This window comes from Gymnoscopelus braueri (assembly GCF_963280865.1).
Source record: "Gymnoscopelus braueri genome assembly, chromosome: 3".
Taxonomy (NCBI): Eukaryota; Metazoa; Chordata; class Actinopteri; order Myctophiformes; family Myctophidae; genus Gymnoscopelus; species Gymnoscopelus braueri.
The window spans coordinates 577,501-593,851 of NC_137612.1; the positions used below are offsets into that span (position 1 = coordinate 577,501).

Sequence of the window (16,351 nt, forward strand, 5' to 3'; positions counted from 1 at the left end):
CATTATGCATTATGATGTCACTAAATGGCATTTCTCCATTGAAATGACTCAAAAAACGGGAGGAATAATAATAATAATAACTAAAAAATAGTGAAGATAACATTAGTGTGATCGCTAAAGCGATCCCACAATAATGATAATAAAAAATGCTGCAGGGTAATGTGAAACATTTAAATACACATGTCTGCTATGACACATTGTGTAACCATAATAGGCTTAAGTGAAGAACCAGTGCCCTTCACTATGTACGTACATCTTCCTCATGTCTTCCCTCTAACCCCAGCGGTGTTGGAGCGCCCCCTGGAGAAGAAGGCGGGCCGTAACTATGGCCCCCCGGGCAGCAGGAGGCTGGTGTATTTCATAGACGACATGAACATGCCGGAGGTGGACGCTTACGGCACGGTGCAACCACACACGCTCATACGCCAACACCTGGACTACAGCCACTGGTAAACTAACCCTAACCTAACCCTTAACCTACCCTAAACCTAAACCTACCCTAAACCTACCCCTAAACCTACCCCTAAACCTACCCTAACCCTAAACCTACCCTAAACCTACCCCTAAACCTACCCCTAAACCTACCCTAACCCTAAACCTACCCTAAACCCTAAACCTACCCCTAAACCTACCCCTAAACCTACCCTAACCCTAAACCCTAAATCTACCCTAAACCTACCCTAAACCTACCCCTAAACCTACTCTAACCCTAAACCTACCCTAAACCTACCCCTAAACCTACCCCTAAACCTACCCTAACCCTAAACCTACCCTAAACCCTAAACCTACCCCTAAACCTACCCCTAAACCTACCCTAAACCTACCCTAAACCTACCCCTAAACCTACTCCTAAACCTACCCTAACCCTAAACCTACCCTAAACCCTAAACCTACCCCTAAACCTACCCCTAAACCTACCCTAAACCTACCCTATACCTAAACCTACCCTAACCCTAAACCTAAACCTACCCCGAAAACTACCCCTAAACCTACCCCTAAACCTAACCTAACCCTAACCTAAACCTACCATAAACCTACCATAAACCTACCCTAAACCTAAACCTGACCCACACACACTCATACGCCAACACCTGGACTACAGCCACTGGTAAACTAACCCTAACCTAACCTTAAACCTAACCCTGAACCTACCCTGAACCTAACCCTGAACCTAACCCTAACCCTAAACCTACCCTAAACCTAACCCTAAACCTACCCTGAACCTAACCCTGAACCTAACCCTAACCTAACCTTAAACCTAACCCTAAACCTACCCTGAACCTAACCCTGAACCTAACCCTAAACCTACCCTAAACCTAACCCTAAACCTACCCTGAACCTAACCCTAAACCTACCCCTAAACCTAACCCTGTTTAAATACTGGTGAACTAACTCTTCTGTGTGTGTGTGTGTGTGTGTGTGTGTGTGTGTGTGTGTGTGTGTGTGTGTGTGTGTGTGTGTGTGTGTGTGTGTGTGTGTGTGTGTGTGTGTGTGTGTGTGTGTGTGTGTGTGTTCCAGGTATGACCGCAGTAAGCTGCTATTGAAGGAGGTTCACAACGTTCAGTACGTGTCCTGTATGAACCCGACCGCTGGTAGCTTCACCATCAACCCCCGTCTACAGGTACTAATTACACCCTGAAACACATTAACCCCCGTCTACAGGTACTAATTACACCCTGAAACACATTAACCCCTGTCTACAGGTACTAATTACACCCTGAAACACATTAACCCCCGTCTACAGGTACTAATTACACCCTGAAACACATTAACCCCTGTCTACAGGTACAAACTTTATCATGTCAAAGATACCAAAATTAATATGTAATTGGCCGCAGGCCCCCATCTGGAAATGTTATGTGCCAGGAACCCCTGTAGAAGATTTGTGGTGTTAAAAAATATAACATTAAAAAAAAACGTTTTTCAAGATTTTTTTGAAAATATCTACAAGCTGAGGTTGTAGATCGGCTATTTTCAGTTTGCTAGATTCTCAGGCCGCTACACGCATGTTGCGCTCTTAAGATCAATGGTCACCGAAGTATTGCCACTTCCAGGTTGCAAAATTGAACTCCACACCCCTCAGAGAGTATGTGGGTGAAGTTTCAAGGCAATCCGACAAACCGGAAGTAGGAAGGGAAAAACGGAAGTGGTGTTTTTTGATGAAATTGGAAGTCTGTGGGACCACCCACCAAGTTTAGAGCCTGTAGCATGCTGGGAACAGGTATTATGGCTGTTTAAACTCAGCCAATAGGAAAGCAGAGCGGGCGGGCCTTCAGCAATTACAGCCCGTCCCATGAGACCACCTACCAATCTTGAAGAATTTAGCATACTGGGAACTGGAGTAATGGCTGTTTAAAGCCCAGCCAATAGGAACACAGAGGGGGCGGGCCATCAGCAAATTACAGCCCCTCCCTATTGGCCGTCTAAGAGCCCACCAAGTTTGAGGCGTTTAGCATGCTGGGAACTGGAGTTATGGCTGCTTAAAGCCCAGCCAATAGGAACACAGAGGGGGCGAAGCAATGGTGCGCCTGTGGCACCCAGGGGTCCCTGGCGGGGGTCCCTGGATGCCACAGGTGGGCCCTGGTTCCATCACCATGTTATGTTTTTGACGTCCACCCACCATCCGTTGACCCTCTAGGCAATTTCAATATAGGATAGGGTTAAAGTGGTTAACACATTTAGTTGGGGACCCCCTGGAACCCCCCCAAGGACCCCTGGGGTTCCCCCACTTTGAGAACCACAGCTGAAACCTGGTCTTTGTTTCTCAGCGTCATTTCTCAGTGTTTGCTCTGAGTTTCCCCGGAGCGGAGGCTCTGAACACCATCTACAGCTCCATCCTGCTGCATCACCTCACTGCGTCAGGCTGTAGCTCCACCCTGCAGAACAGCTGCTCCACGCTGGTCCGTCTGGCTCTGGCCCTGCACCACCGCCTGGCCTCCACCTTCCTGCCCACGGCCGTCAAGTTCCACTACATCTTCAACCTCAGAGACCTCTCCAGCATATTCCAGGTGAGGCTTACAATTAGAACATGTTATCATCACTATACATTATATTATATTAAATACATGATATTATCATCACTTTACCTAAATACATTATATTATATTATTATTATATTATATTATATACATTATATTATATTAAATACATTATATTATCATCACTTTACCTAAATACATTATATTATATTATTATTATTATTATATTATATTATATTATATTATATTATATTATATTATTATTATTATTATATATTATATTATATTATATTATATTATATTATATTATATTATATTATATTATATTATATTATATACATTATATTATATTATATTAAATACATTATATTATCATCACTTTACCTAAATACATTATATTATATTATTATTATTATATTATATTATATACATTATATTATATTAAATACATTATATTATCATCACTTTACCTAAATACATTATATTATATTATTATTATTATTATTATATTATATTATATTATATTATATTATTATTATTATTATATATTATATTATATTATATTATATTATATTATATTATATTATATTATATTATATTATATACATTATATTATATTATATTAAATACATTATATTATCATCACTTTACCTAAATACATTATATTATATTATATTATATTATATTATATTATATTATATTATATACATTATATTATATTATATTAAAGACATTATATTATCATCACTTTACCTAAATACATTATATTATATTATATTATATTATATTATATTATATTATATTAAATACATTATATTATATTATATTATATTATATTATATTATATTATATTATATTATATTAAATACATTATATTATATTATATTATATTATATTAAATACATTATATTATATTATATTATATTATATTATATTATATTATATTATATTAAATACATTATATTATATTATATTATATTAAATACATTATATTATATTATATTATATTATATTAAATACATTATATTATATTATATTATATTAAATACATTATATTATATTATATTATATTATATTAAATACATTATATTATATTATATTATATTAAATACATTATATTATATTATATTATATTATATTAAATACATTATATTATATTATATTATATTATATTATATTATATTATATTATATTATATTATATTATATTATATTAAATACATTATATTATATTATATTATATTAAATACATTATATTATATTATCATCATCAAAAAAGTTGAAATACGGAGATAGGAGGTTTGCGTCCGACAGTGATGATATCCACATGGTAATGATAAACACCAGACAGTGATGATATCTAAATGGTAATGATAAACTCCAGACAGTGATGATATCTAAATGGTAATGATAAACACCAGACAGTGATGATATCTAAATGGTAATGATAAACACCAGACAGTGATGATATCACATGGTAATGATAAACACCAGACAGTGATTAAATCTAAATTGTAATGATAAACACCAGACAGTGATGATATCTAAATGATAATGATAAACACCAGACAGTGATGATATCTAAATGGTAATGATAAACACCAGACAGTGATGATATCTAAATGGTAATGATAAACACCAGACAGTGGTGATATCTACATGGTAATGATAAACACCAGACAGTGATGATATCACATGGTAATGATAAACACCAGACAGTGATGATATCACATGGTAATGATAAACACCAGACAGTGATGATATCACATGGTAATGATAAACACCAGACAGTGATGATATCACATGGTAATGATAAACACCAGACAGTGATGATATCTAAATGGTAATGATAAACACCAGACAGTGATGATATCACATGGTAATGATAAACACCAGACAGTGATGATATCACATGGTAATGATAAACACCAGACAGTGATGATATCTAAATGGTAATGATAAACACCAGACAGTGATGATATCACATGGTAATGATAAACACCAGACAGTGATGATATCACATGGTAATGATAAACACCAGACAGTGATGATATCACATGGTAATGATAAACACCAGACAGTGATGATATCACATGGTAATGATAAACACCAGACAGTGATGATATCACATGGTAATGATAAACACCAGACAGTGATGATATCTAAATGGTAATGATAAACACCAGACAGTGGTGATATCTACATGGTAATGATAAACACCAGACAGTGATGATATCACATGGTAATGATAAACACCAGACAGTGATGATATCACATGGTAATGATAAACACCAGACAGTGATGATATCACATGGTAATGATAAACACCAGACAGTGATGATATCACATGGTAATGATAAACACCAGACAGTGATGATATCACATGGTAATGATAAACACCAGACAGTGATGATATCTAAATGATAATGATAAACACCAGACAGTGATGATATCACATGGTAATGATAAACACCAGACAGTGATTATATCACATGGTAATGATAAACACCAGACAGTGATGATATCACATGGTAATGATAAACACCAGACAGTGATGACATCACATGGTAATGATAAACACCAGACAGTGATGATATCACATGGTAATGATAAACACCAGACAGTGATGATATCACATGGTAATGATAAACACCAGACAGTGATGATATCACATGGTAATGATAAACACCAGACAGTGATGATATCTAAATGGTAATGATAAACACCAGACAGTGATGATATCTAAATGGTAATGACCACCAGTGGGTCCCAAGCTGTTTAGCTCAAGAACCAAGAGAAAACGTTTGCCCGGGACCCCAAACTAGTGAAAGTAGCAGATCTACAAGCTCACAACGTGTGTGTCCCCCCCCCTCCCCCCCAGGGCATTCTGTTCTGCACCAGCGAGGTCCTGAAGGCTCCATCAGACCTTCTGAAGGTCTACCTCCATGAGTCTAACCGCGTCTACAGAGACAAGATGGTGGACCAGGTGGATCACAGCTCCTTTGATAAGCTGCAGGAGGAGACCGTGAAGAAGTTCTACGAGGTAACAATGTTATATAGAGATCTACCAGGGGGGGGGGGGGGGGGGGGAGAGAACCTTTCAGTTACAAACATCAGGTACGAGGGTCTCTGTCCCTCCAGGGGGGCACGACCCACACTTTGAATACCTGTGGTTAGGTCACCGACCAGGCAACATGTTTGCTGACAGATGTGTGTGTGTGTGTGTGTGTGTGTGTGTGTGTGTGTGTGTGTGTGTGTGTGTGTGTGTGTGTGTGTGTGTGTGTGTGTGTGTGTGTGTGTGTGTGTGTGTGTGTGTGTGTGTGTGTCTCAGGACACAGAGCAGACGGTGCAGCAGAGCAGGGAATTGAACCTGTTCTGTCACTTTGCCGGTGGGCTGGGAGAGCCTCGCTATGCTCCCGTGGGGTCATGGAGCGCGCTCAGTAGCATCCTGATGGAGGTGATGGACGGCTACAACGAGGTCAACCCCGCCCTCAACCTGGTGCTGTTTGAGGACGCCATGGCTCACATGTAGGTCTAAAGATCTACAAGCTCACAATGTGAGCTTGTAGATCAGAAGCATATTATCTGCGATGTTTTACCAAAGGTTTGAGAATGAATTATAATTCTATTGAGTTGACAGCTGACTGAAAGGGGTGATTAGAGGAGTTGAATAAAGGATTGTTAACGCTCTTTACCAGGCTTTATATAAAGGCTTTATATAAAGCCTTTATATAAAGGCTTTATATAAAGGCTTTATATAAAGGCTTTATATAAAGGATTTATATAAAGGCTTTATATAAAGGCTTTATATAAAGGCTTTATATAAAGGATTTATATAAAGGCTTTATATAAAGGCTTTATATAAAGGATTTATATTGATTGATTGATTGATTTTTTTATTAGGCAAAAGAATGTAAAACAACACAGTTACATTTATAATACTTTTGTCTAAAAGGTCTGACCAAAAAAGTCCTTGTAGACTTGTTTCCATAAAGGATTTATATAAAGGATTTATATAAAGGATTTATATAAAGGATTTATATAAAGGAGTGTTTAAAAGTGTGAAATGTTTCAGAAGCCATTTTCTCAGCTTTGACTCTTCAGGCTGAACGTTTAAATGAACATAATTATCTTCTTCAAATACCTTCCAATTTCAATGAATGACACACTATTTCATTTGAAAGCTTACATTCTGCACTTTCATATTGTGTACTGTATATCATATTGTATTTGCCAAACCACTGTAGTTACAAATCACTACATTATCTCCTGAGTCACATTTTTTCATAATTATTCCATTCCGATTTGCGATGACTGAAAGTTTGCCCTGGGTAGACAACCTGACCTGGTGCACTTTTCTAGTTTGATTTCTTTTGTCTGTTTTATGCTCTATTATCATAGAATCTATTTTCCTCTCCTGTATATTTTCTATATTGTATAATCTTATTTATTCTGGCTCCGCCTCGCCCCCTCGTTAAGCTGTCGTATAAATCGCATCCTGGAGTCTCCCAGAGGCCACGCCCTTCTGGTGGGTGTGGGCGGGAGCGGCAAGCAGAGTCTGACGCGATTGGCTGCCTTCATCTCCAACCTGGAAGTGTTCCAGCTCACCTTGAGGAAAGGCTACGGCGTCCAGGATCTCAAGGTTCAAAGTTCAAACAGGGTTCATTTTGATGCACTTTTAGTCAGAGGTGTAAAGTAACTAAGTACATTTACTCAAGTAATGTACTTGAGTACAGTTTTGAAGTAATTTAACTTTACTGGAGTATTTACAATTTTCAATACTTTTACTTCTACTCTACACCTCAGAGGCAAATATTGTACTTTTACTCCATTACAATTATTTGAAAACTTTAGTTACTTTGTAGATTTTGATTATTATTACAAAACATACATTAACACTTAAGCCCTATATACATCTGAAAATAGCAGATCTACAAGCTCACAATGCTAACCCTCCACCCATCATGTGTATCTGTGCCACCCAGACTGACCTGGCATCGCTCTACATCAAAGCGGGCGTGAAGAACGTCGGCACGGTGCTCTTAATGACCGACGCCCAGGTGGCAGACGAGAAGTTCCTCGTTCTGGTCAACGACCTCTTGGCATCAGGTAACCATGACAACCATAACGACCACTTGGCATCAGGTAACCATGGTAACCATGAGCCGTCGTCCGCCCTCAGAGGACAGATGTATAATTGCATCTGTAATGGAATAATAAATATTAACCCACGATGGGTGATCAATTCAATTCAATTTTATTAAAGTGTCAAATCACAACAAGTTGTCTCAAGACACTTTACATGTAGAGAAGAGACCCGACAATCCCACCCTGCCAGTGTTGTTCTAAAAACATTTCCTGAAAAGTGTCTTTATACACAGAGTTTATGTGATCTGGTGACAGTGTCTTTATACACAGAGTTTATGTGATCTGGTGACAGTGTCTTTATAGACAACAGAGTTTATGGGATCTGGTGACAGTGTCTTTATACACAGAGTTTATGGGATCTGGTGACAGTGTCTTTATACACAGAGTTTATGTGATCTGGTGACAGTGTCTTTATACACAGAGTTTATGTGATCTGGTGACAGTGTCTTTATAGACAACAGAGTTTATGGGATCTGGTGACAGTGTCTTTATACACAGAGTTTATGTGATCTGGTGACAGTGTCTTTATACACAGAGTTTATGTGATCTGGTGACAGTGTCTTTATAGACAACAGAGTTTATGGGATCTGGTGACAGTGTCTTTATACACAGAGTTTATGGGATCTGGTGACAGTGTCTTTATACACAGAGTTTATGTGATCTGGTGACAGTGTCTTTATAGACAGAGTTTATGTGATCTGGTGACAGTGTCTTTATACACAGAGTTTATGTGATCTGGTGACAGTGTCTTTATAGACAGAGTTTATGTGATCTGGTGACAGTGTCTTTATAGACAACAGAGTTTATGGGATCTGGTGACAGTGTCTTTATACACAGAGTTTATGGGATCTGGTGACAGTGTCTTTATACACAGAGTTTATGTGATCTGGTGACAGTGTCTTTATAGACAACAGAGTTTATGGGATCTGGTGACAGTGTCTTTATACACAGAGTTTATGGGATCTGGTGACAGTGTCTTTATACACAGAGTTTATGTGATCTGGTGACAGTGTCTTTATAGACAGAGTTTATGTGATCTGGTGACAGTGTCTTTATAGACAACAGAGTTTATGGGATCTGGTGACAGTGTCTTTATACACAGAGTTTATGGGATCTGGTGACAGTGTCTTTATACACAGAGTTTATGTGATCTGGTGACAGTGTCTTTATAGACAGAGTCTATGTGATCTGGTGACAGTGTCTTTATAGACAGAGTTTATGTGATCTGGTGACAGTGTCTTTATAGACAGACTTTATGTGATCTGGTGACAGTGTCTTTATAGACAGAGTTTATGTGATCTGGTGACAGTGTCTTTATACACAGAGTTTATGTGATCTGGTGACAGTGTCTTTATAGACAGAGTTTATGTGATCTGGTGACAGTGTCTTTATACACAGAGTTTATGTGATCTGGTGACAGTGTCTTTATACACAGAGTTTATGTGATCTGGTGACAGTGTCTTTATAGACAGAGTTTATGTGATCTGGTGACAGTGTCTTTATACACAGAGTTTATGTGATCTGGTGACAGTGTCTTTATACACAGAGTTTATGTGATCTGTGCTTTTCAGGAGAGATCCCTGAGCTGTTCCCTGATGATGAGGTGGAGAACATCATAGGCAGCGTGAGGACTGAGGTTCGAGCCACCGGCCTGATGGACACCAAGGACAACTGCTGGAAGTTCTTCATCGACCGCGTTCGCAGACAGCTCAAGGTGAGGAACGTGGAGACCAAACCAGTTGGGCCCAGTTGGGCCCAACTGGGCCAGATTAAACATAGCAAGACATGCCATCGCAGATACTTCCTGTATCTGCGTGAAGTAGGTGGAGCCTTTTTAGGAGACAGGAAGCAGGTCGGAGTCTATTGATTCCAATGGAAGAGTGAACGTGAACACAGCTTCTGAACCATTCTTTATTATTAATATTATTATTATTATTACAGCTTCTGAACCATTCTTTATTATTAATATTATTATTATTACAGCTTCTGAACCATTCTTTATTATTAATATTATTATTATTATTACAGCTTCTGAACCATTCTTTATTATTAATATTATTATTATTACAGCTTCTGAACCATTCTTTATTATTAATATTATTATTATTATTACAGCTTCTGAACCGTTCTTTATTATTAATATTAAAGGTCTGAGGACTGAGGTGTGAGGACTGAGGTGTGAGGACTGAGGTGTGAGGACTGAGGTCTAAGGACTGAGGTCGGAGGACTGAGGTCTGAGGACTGAGGTCTGAGGACTGAGGTCTGAGGCCTGAGGACTGAGGTCTGAGGACTGAGGACTGAGGTCTGAGGACTGAGGGCTGAGGACTGAGGACTGAGGTCTGAGGACTGAGGCCTGAGGTCTGAGGTCTGAGGACTGAGGTCTGAGGACTGAGGACTGAGGACTGAGGTCTGAGGTCTGAGGACTGAGGACTGAGGTCTGAGGTCTGAGGACTGAGGACTGAGGTCTGAGGACTGAGGACTGAGGTCTGAGGACTGAGGACTGAGGTCTGAGGTCTGAGGACTGAGGACTGAGGTCTGAGGCCTGAGGCCTGAGGACTGAGGCCTGAGGTCTGAGGTCTGAGGACTGAGGACTGAGGTCTGAGGTCTGAGGACTGAGGTCTGAGGACTGAGGACTGAGGACTGAGGACTGAGGTCTGAGGACTGAGGTCTGAGGACTGAGGACTGAGGACTGAGGACTGAGGACTGAGGTCTGAGGACTGAGGACTGAGGACTGAGGTCTGAGGACTGAGGTCTGAGGTCTGAGGTCTGAGGACTGAGGTCTGAGGCCGTCTGAGGATTTGTGGCCAGTTAGATGTGGCTTGTTTTTGCCATAAAGCAAGAGGAACGGAGATAAAGCCATTTTCCCTTCAGTAAATAAATAAATGGTAAATGGTGCATTTATAAAGCGCTTTTATCCAAAGCGCTTTACATAGATTTTGCATTACATTCACCCATTCACACACACATTCACACATACATTCACACACACATTCACACATACATTCACACACTCACACACACATTCACACACATTCACACACATTCACACACACACATTCACACACCCATTCACACACACATTCACACACACATTCACACACATTCACACACACATTCACACACACACATTCACACACATTCACACACACATTCACACACACATTCACACACACATTCACACACATTCACACACACATTCACACACACATTCACACACACATTCACACACATTCACACACACATTCACACACACATTCACACACACATTCACACACACATTCACACACATTCACACACACATTCACACACACATTCACACACACATTCACACACACATTCACACACATTCACACACACATTCACACACACATTCACACACACATTCACACACACATTCACACACACATTCACACACACATTCACACACATTCACACACACATTCACACACACATTCACACACACACATTCACACACATTCACACACACATTCACACACACATTCACACACACATTCACACACATTCACACACACATTCACACACACACATTCACACACATTCACACACACATTCACACACACATTCACACACATTCACACACATTCACACACATTCACACACACATTCACACACACATTCACACACATTCACACACACATTCACACACACATTCACACACATTCACACACATTCACACACACATTCACACACACATTCATACAACAATGGCAGAGGAAACCATGCAAGGCACCAACCTGCTCATCAGCAGCAGTTAGGGGTTCAGTGTCTTGCTCAAGGACACTTCTACACTAACTCTGGGGGAGCCTGGGATTGAACTGGGAACCTCGCTCTACCCCTGAGCCACTGCCGGCCCAATTCAGTACATAAACAACAAACAGGAAATAAACAAGAGGTTATTTTTAAAAAAATGACGTCAATTCCAGGTCTGTCGTCATCTGGCAGTGAATGCATCATTCATATGGTAGCAAACAGCGCCATCTGGTGGAAAACCACTGAAAAACACAATCTGGTCATTCTGGTCAGTGGCAGGGAAAGAGTTAAGAGGGAGTTAGGTACTGAGTTATGACATTATGAGGAACCATGTTCCTGGTCCTCACTGTGAGGAACCATGTTCCTGGTCCTCCCTGTGAGGAACCATGTTCCTGGTCCTCACTGTGAGGAACCATGTTCCTGGTCCTCACTGTGAGGAACCATGTTCCTGGTCCTCACAAGAACAATTGTTGTTTTATGGTTAAAAAAAGATTTCTAGAGATATGTTTGTAAATATGAAAACCTTCATGTTGTTGTTAGTGTCAGGATAGTGATCATAGGATCATAGTAAGTATCATATTAAGGATCAGGATAGTGATCATAGGATCATAGTAAGTATCATATTAACACATTGAATGCCAAAAACGGTCCGGACCGTTTTTGAGGGTCCAAACGAGAAGTGCCGAAAACGGTCCGGACCGTTTTTGACCCAATTCTATTTTTATACATGTGGGCCACGTGGGGCGCTAAAACGAAACTTTGACATCACCCAAGGAGTTTCTGAGAAGAAGAGGCTGGATCTGGCTCCATGTAAAAAATCCTTCCGGTCGGCGTTTTCAATGTTATCTCCTTGATTAAAAGCTTAATATCTCCATTTCTTTTTAATGTGGTGGAAACGAGCCGTTTTCGATCGGCGATCACGCTGCAATGGAGGGTCGCGTTGGAAATATTATTGTTCCAGGCGTTAGTCGGGACCCTCCGCCGTCTCGCACGCACGCTTTGTTTACATGCACTTCCTCGTCGGGGCTTCTCACAGCACGAAATGTATAACGCAAGTGGATGGAAGAAATGCTGGCACTCAACGTATAATATTTTAATAAACCTCTGGCACCCAATGTGTTAAGGATCAGGATAGTGATCATAGGATCATAGTAAGTATCATATTAACTCTTTGACTGCGGACGACGCGATAACGCGTCAAGTGCTACTTTGTCCAGTTGGCCGTCGACGCGCTCGACGCGCTGGACGCGCGTTCATTGTTTAATCTCTGATTGCGCTATGCTGCTTAATATTCAATGTTATTCTCAAGTTCCACTTACTTCACGGACATCTGCATCCGGTTTCATGACCTGGATTCCGTTTCCGGTTTTTGATTCTTTTCCCCAGTCATTTTCGTCCAAAATAGGTAAATAAACGGTCTTTCACACGGTATGACGGACAAACGGACAGTTTCTCTTCTATAATCTATGGTCTGGGTGACGATCAGTCATCGCCGTCGTATATCACAACGTAATTTTCGCCGATCAAAACAATGGGGGGGACGTCACATCCGTTTTCATGTTTTTCCTTGTCTAATCTATGAAGAAGGGTGAGAGAGACCCAACGACATGATCAAAGCTGTCATGTGCTGCGCCCTAGTGGCGGATTTGTGCTGGGTCTTTACATTATGTGTCCTTAAATTATTTTCATGAGAAAAATTCAAAATATAAAAATAAAAAAACACGAAAATTGCTGGCACTGGGGGAGTACTTTATGAAAATACTCTGGCAGTCAAAGAGTTAAGGATCAGGATAGTGATCATAGGATCATAGTAAGTATCATATTAAGGATCAGGATAGTGATCATAGGATCATAGTAAGTATCATATTAAGGATCAGGATAAGGCATTTAGAAGTTAGGTTTAGGGATTCGAGATAGAGTTATGCCTGATTTATACATTGTTGTGCTTGTGTCGTGCACCGAAAAATAGCTGATCTACAAGCTACAGTGAGCTTGTAGATCAGCTATTGTTTTCGGCTTTAGGCTTACGGCTAATAATTGCAAAATGTATTAAAAACGTCATTCATAAAATCACTGTCGTGTGTGTGTGCGTGTGCGTGTGCGTGTGCGTGTGCGTGTGCGTGTGCGTGCGCGTGTGTGTGTGTGTGTGTGTGTGTGTGTGTGCGTGCGTGTGCATGCAGGTGGCTCTGTGTTTCTCTCCAGTCGGCAGGAAGTTGAGGGTTCGCAGCAGGAAGTTCCCGGCGGTGGTCAACTGCACCGCCATCGACTGGTTCCACGAGTGGCCACAGGAGGCGCTAGAGTCTGTCAGCCTCAAGTTCCTTCAGGGAGTCGAGAATATCCAAGTGAGGACGTGATATTTTACATACTGTTACTGTACTATTTTACATACATACTGTTACTGTACTATTTTACATACATACTGTTACTGTACTATTTTACATACATACTGTTACTGTACTATTTTACATACATACTGTTACTGTACTATTTTACATACATACTGTTACTGTACTATTTTACATACATACTGTTACTGTACTATTTTACATACATACTGTTACTGTACTATTTTACATACATACTGTTACTGTACTATTTTACATACATACTGTACACAGGCTGAGATGAAGAGTCAGTCAGTAACTAAATGTAAACTGTTTGGTTCAGACTGAGATGAAGAGTCAGTAACTAAATGTAATCTGTTTGGTTCAGATTGAGATGAAGAGTCAGTAACTAAATGTTATCTGTTTGGTTCAGACTGAGATGAAGAGTCAGTAACTAAATGTTATCTGTTTGGTTCAGACTGAGATGAAGAGTCAGTAACTAAATGTAATATGTTTGGTTCAGACTGAGATGAAGAGTCAGTAACTAAATGTAATCTGTTTGGTTCAGACTGAGATGAAGAGTCAGTCAGTAACTAAATGTAAACTGTTTGGTTCAGACTGAGATGAAGGAGTCAGTCAGTAACTAAATGTAAACTGTTTGGTTCAGACTGAGATGAAGGAGTCAGTCAGTAACTAAATGTAAACTGTTTGGTTCAGACTGAGATGAAGGAGTCAGTCAGTAACTAAATGTAAACTGTTTGGTTCAGACTGAGATGAAGAGTCAGTCAGTAACTAAATGTAAACTGTTTGGTTCAGACTGAGATGAAGAGTCAGTAACTAAATGTAATCTGTTTGGTTCAGACTGAGATGAAGAGTCAGTCAGTAACTAAATGTAAACTGTTTGGTTCAGACTGAGATGAAGGAGTCAGTCAGTAACTAAATGTAAACTGTTTGGTTCAGACTGAGATGAAGGAGTCAGTCAGTAACTAAATGTAAACTGTTTGGTTCAGACTGAGATGAAGGAGTCAGTCAGTAACTAAATGTAAACTGTTTGGTTCAGACTGAGATGAAGAGTCAGTCAGTAACTAAATGTAAACTGTTTGGTTCAGACTGAGATGAAGGAGTCGGTCAGTAACTAAATGTAAACTGTTTTTTCAGGACGAGGTGAAGGAGTCGGTCAGTAACTAAATGTAATCTGTTTTTTCAGGACGAGGTGAAGGAGTCGGTCAGTAAGTTCATGGCCTTCGTCCACCTGAGCGTCAACCACGCCTCCAAGCAGTACCTGGCCAATGAGAGGCGCTACAACTACACCACGCCCAAGTCCTTCCTGGAGCAGATCAAGCTGTACGGCAGCCTGCTGGGACAAAAGAGTCGGGACCTGACCACCAAGATCCAACGCCTGGAGAACGGCCTTCAGAAGCTCAGCAGCACGTCTGCACAGGTTCATAGCACACACCATACCTAGCACACACCATAGAACACCATAGCACACACCTCACCTTACAGTTTTATGTACAGGTTCATAGCACACACCTCACCAGCTAATAGTAGACTCTATGTCAGTGGTTTTCAAACATTTTAAGTCAAGGACACCCACATGTCATCGTATTATATCTGAAAAGCTTTTGTACCAGCGAGCCCACCAGAAGAGAAGATTTATGTCACATAAATTCTAGATTATGTTGACTAGATGACTACCTTTCAATATTTTACCGAAATACTTTTTCAATGAATCAAACATTTTATTGATGGAATAATAATTGATAGAATTATTGCTAAGAATATATTTGATAGGTGCAGCAACAACAGTATCAAGCTTATCTTCACTCACATCTTCACAACCATAAGTTGTACTGTTATGTACCCGTGCACAAGACGTAACCATAAATACGACCTTGATGTGTAAGATATATGATACCTCTTTCACTGCCAGAGTATATACATTAATAAACTCACCCACTGCCAGATATTTTTGTGTTTTATAACCTTTTCAAGTGGTCACAGAAAATGTAGATCCATAATGATCCATCGATTGCACCATGTGTGGACACAGACAGGATCTGTTCGTCATCCAGAGAAAACATGTTTAAACCGGAACTGTCGCTCCCTTAGCCAGAGCCCATTGAAAACA

General features: G+C 39.7%; 1 protein-coding gene across 1 annotated transcript in view; it reads left to right on the forward strand.

Annotated features, from left to right (window-relative positions):
- dnah9 (dynein, axonemal, heavy chain 9) overlaps positions 1 to 16,351 on the forward strand; it is a gene marked incomplete at both ends in the record, with an annotated part of 132,770 nt that overhangs the window by 80,205 nt on the left and 36,214 nt on the right. The window contains 10 exons of the mRNA XM_080425023.1: positions 284 to 449; positions 1,519 to 1,621; positions 2,769 to 3,008; positions 5,859 to 6,020; positions 6,309 to 6,505; positions 7,457 to 7,619; positions 7,963 to 8,086; positions 9,697 to 9,839; positions 14,077 to 14,238; positions 15,428 to 15,661. Of these exons, the coding sequence (XP_080281149.1) occupies positions 284 to 449; positions 1,519 to 1,621; positions 2,769 to 3,008; positions 5,859 to 6,020; positions 6,309 to 6,505; positions 7,457 to 7,619; positions 7,963 to 8,086; positions 9,697 to 9,839; positions 14,077 to 14,238; positions 15,428 to 15,661 (1,694 nt within the window). The remainder of the gene's footprint in view (positions 1 to 283; positions 450 to 1,518; positions 1,622 to 2,768; positions 3,009 to 5,858; positions 6,021 to 6,308; positions 6,506 to 7,456; positions 7,620 to 7,962; positions 8,087 to 9,696; positions 9,840 to 14,076; positions 14,239 to 15,427; positions 15,662 to 16,351) is intronic.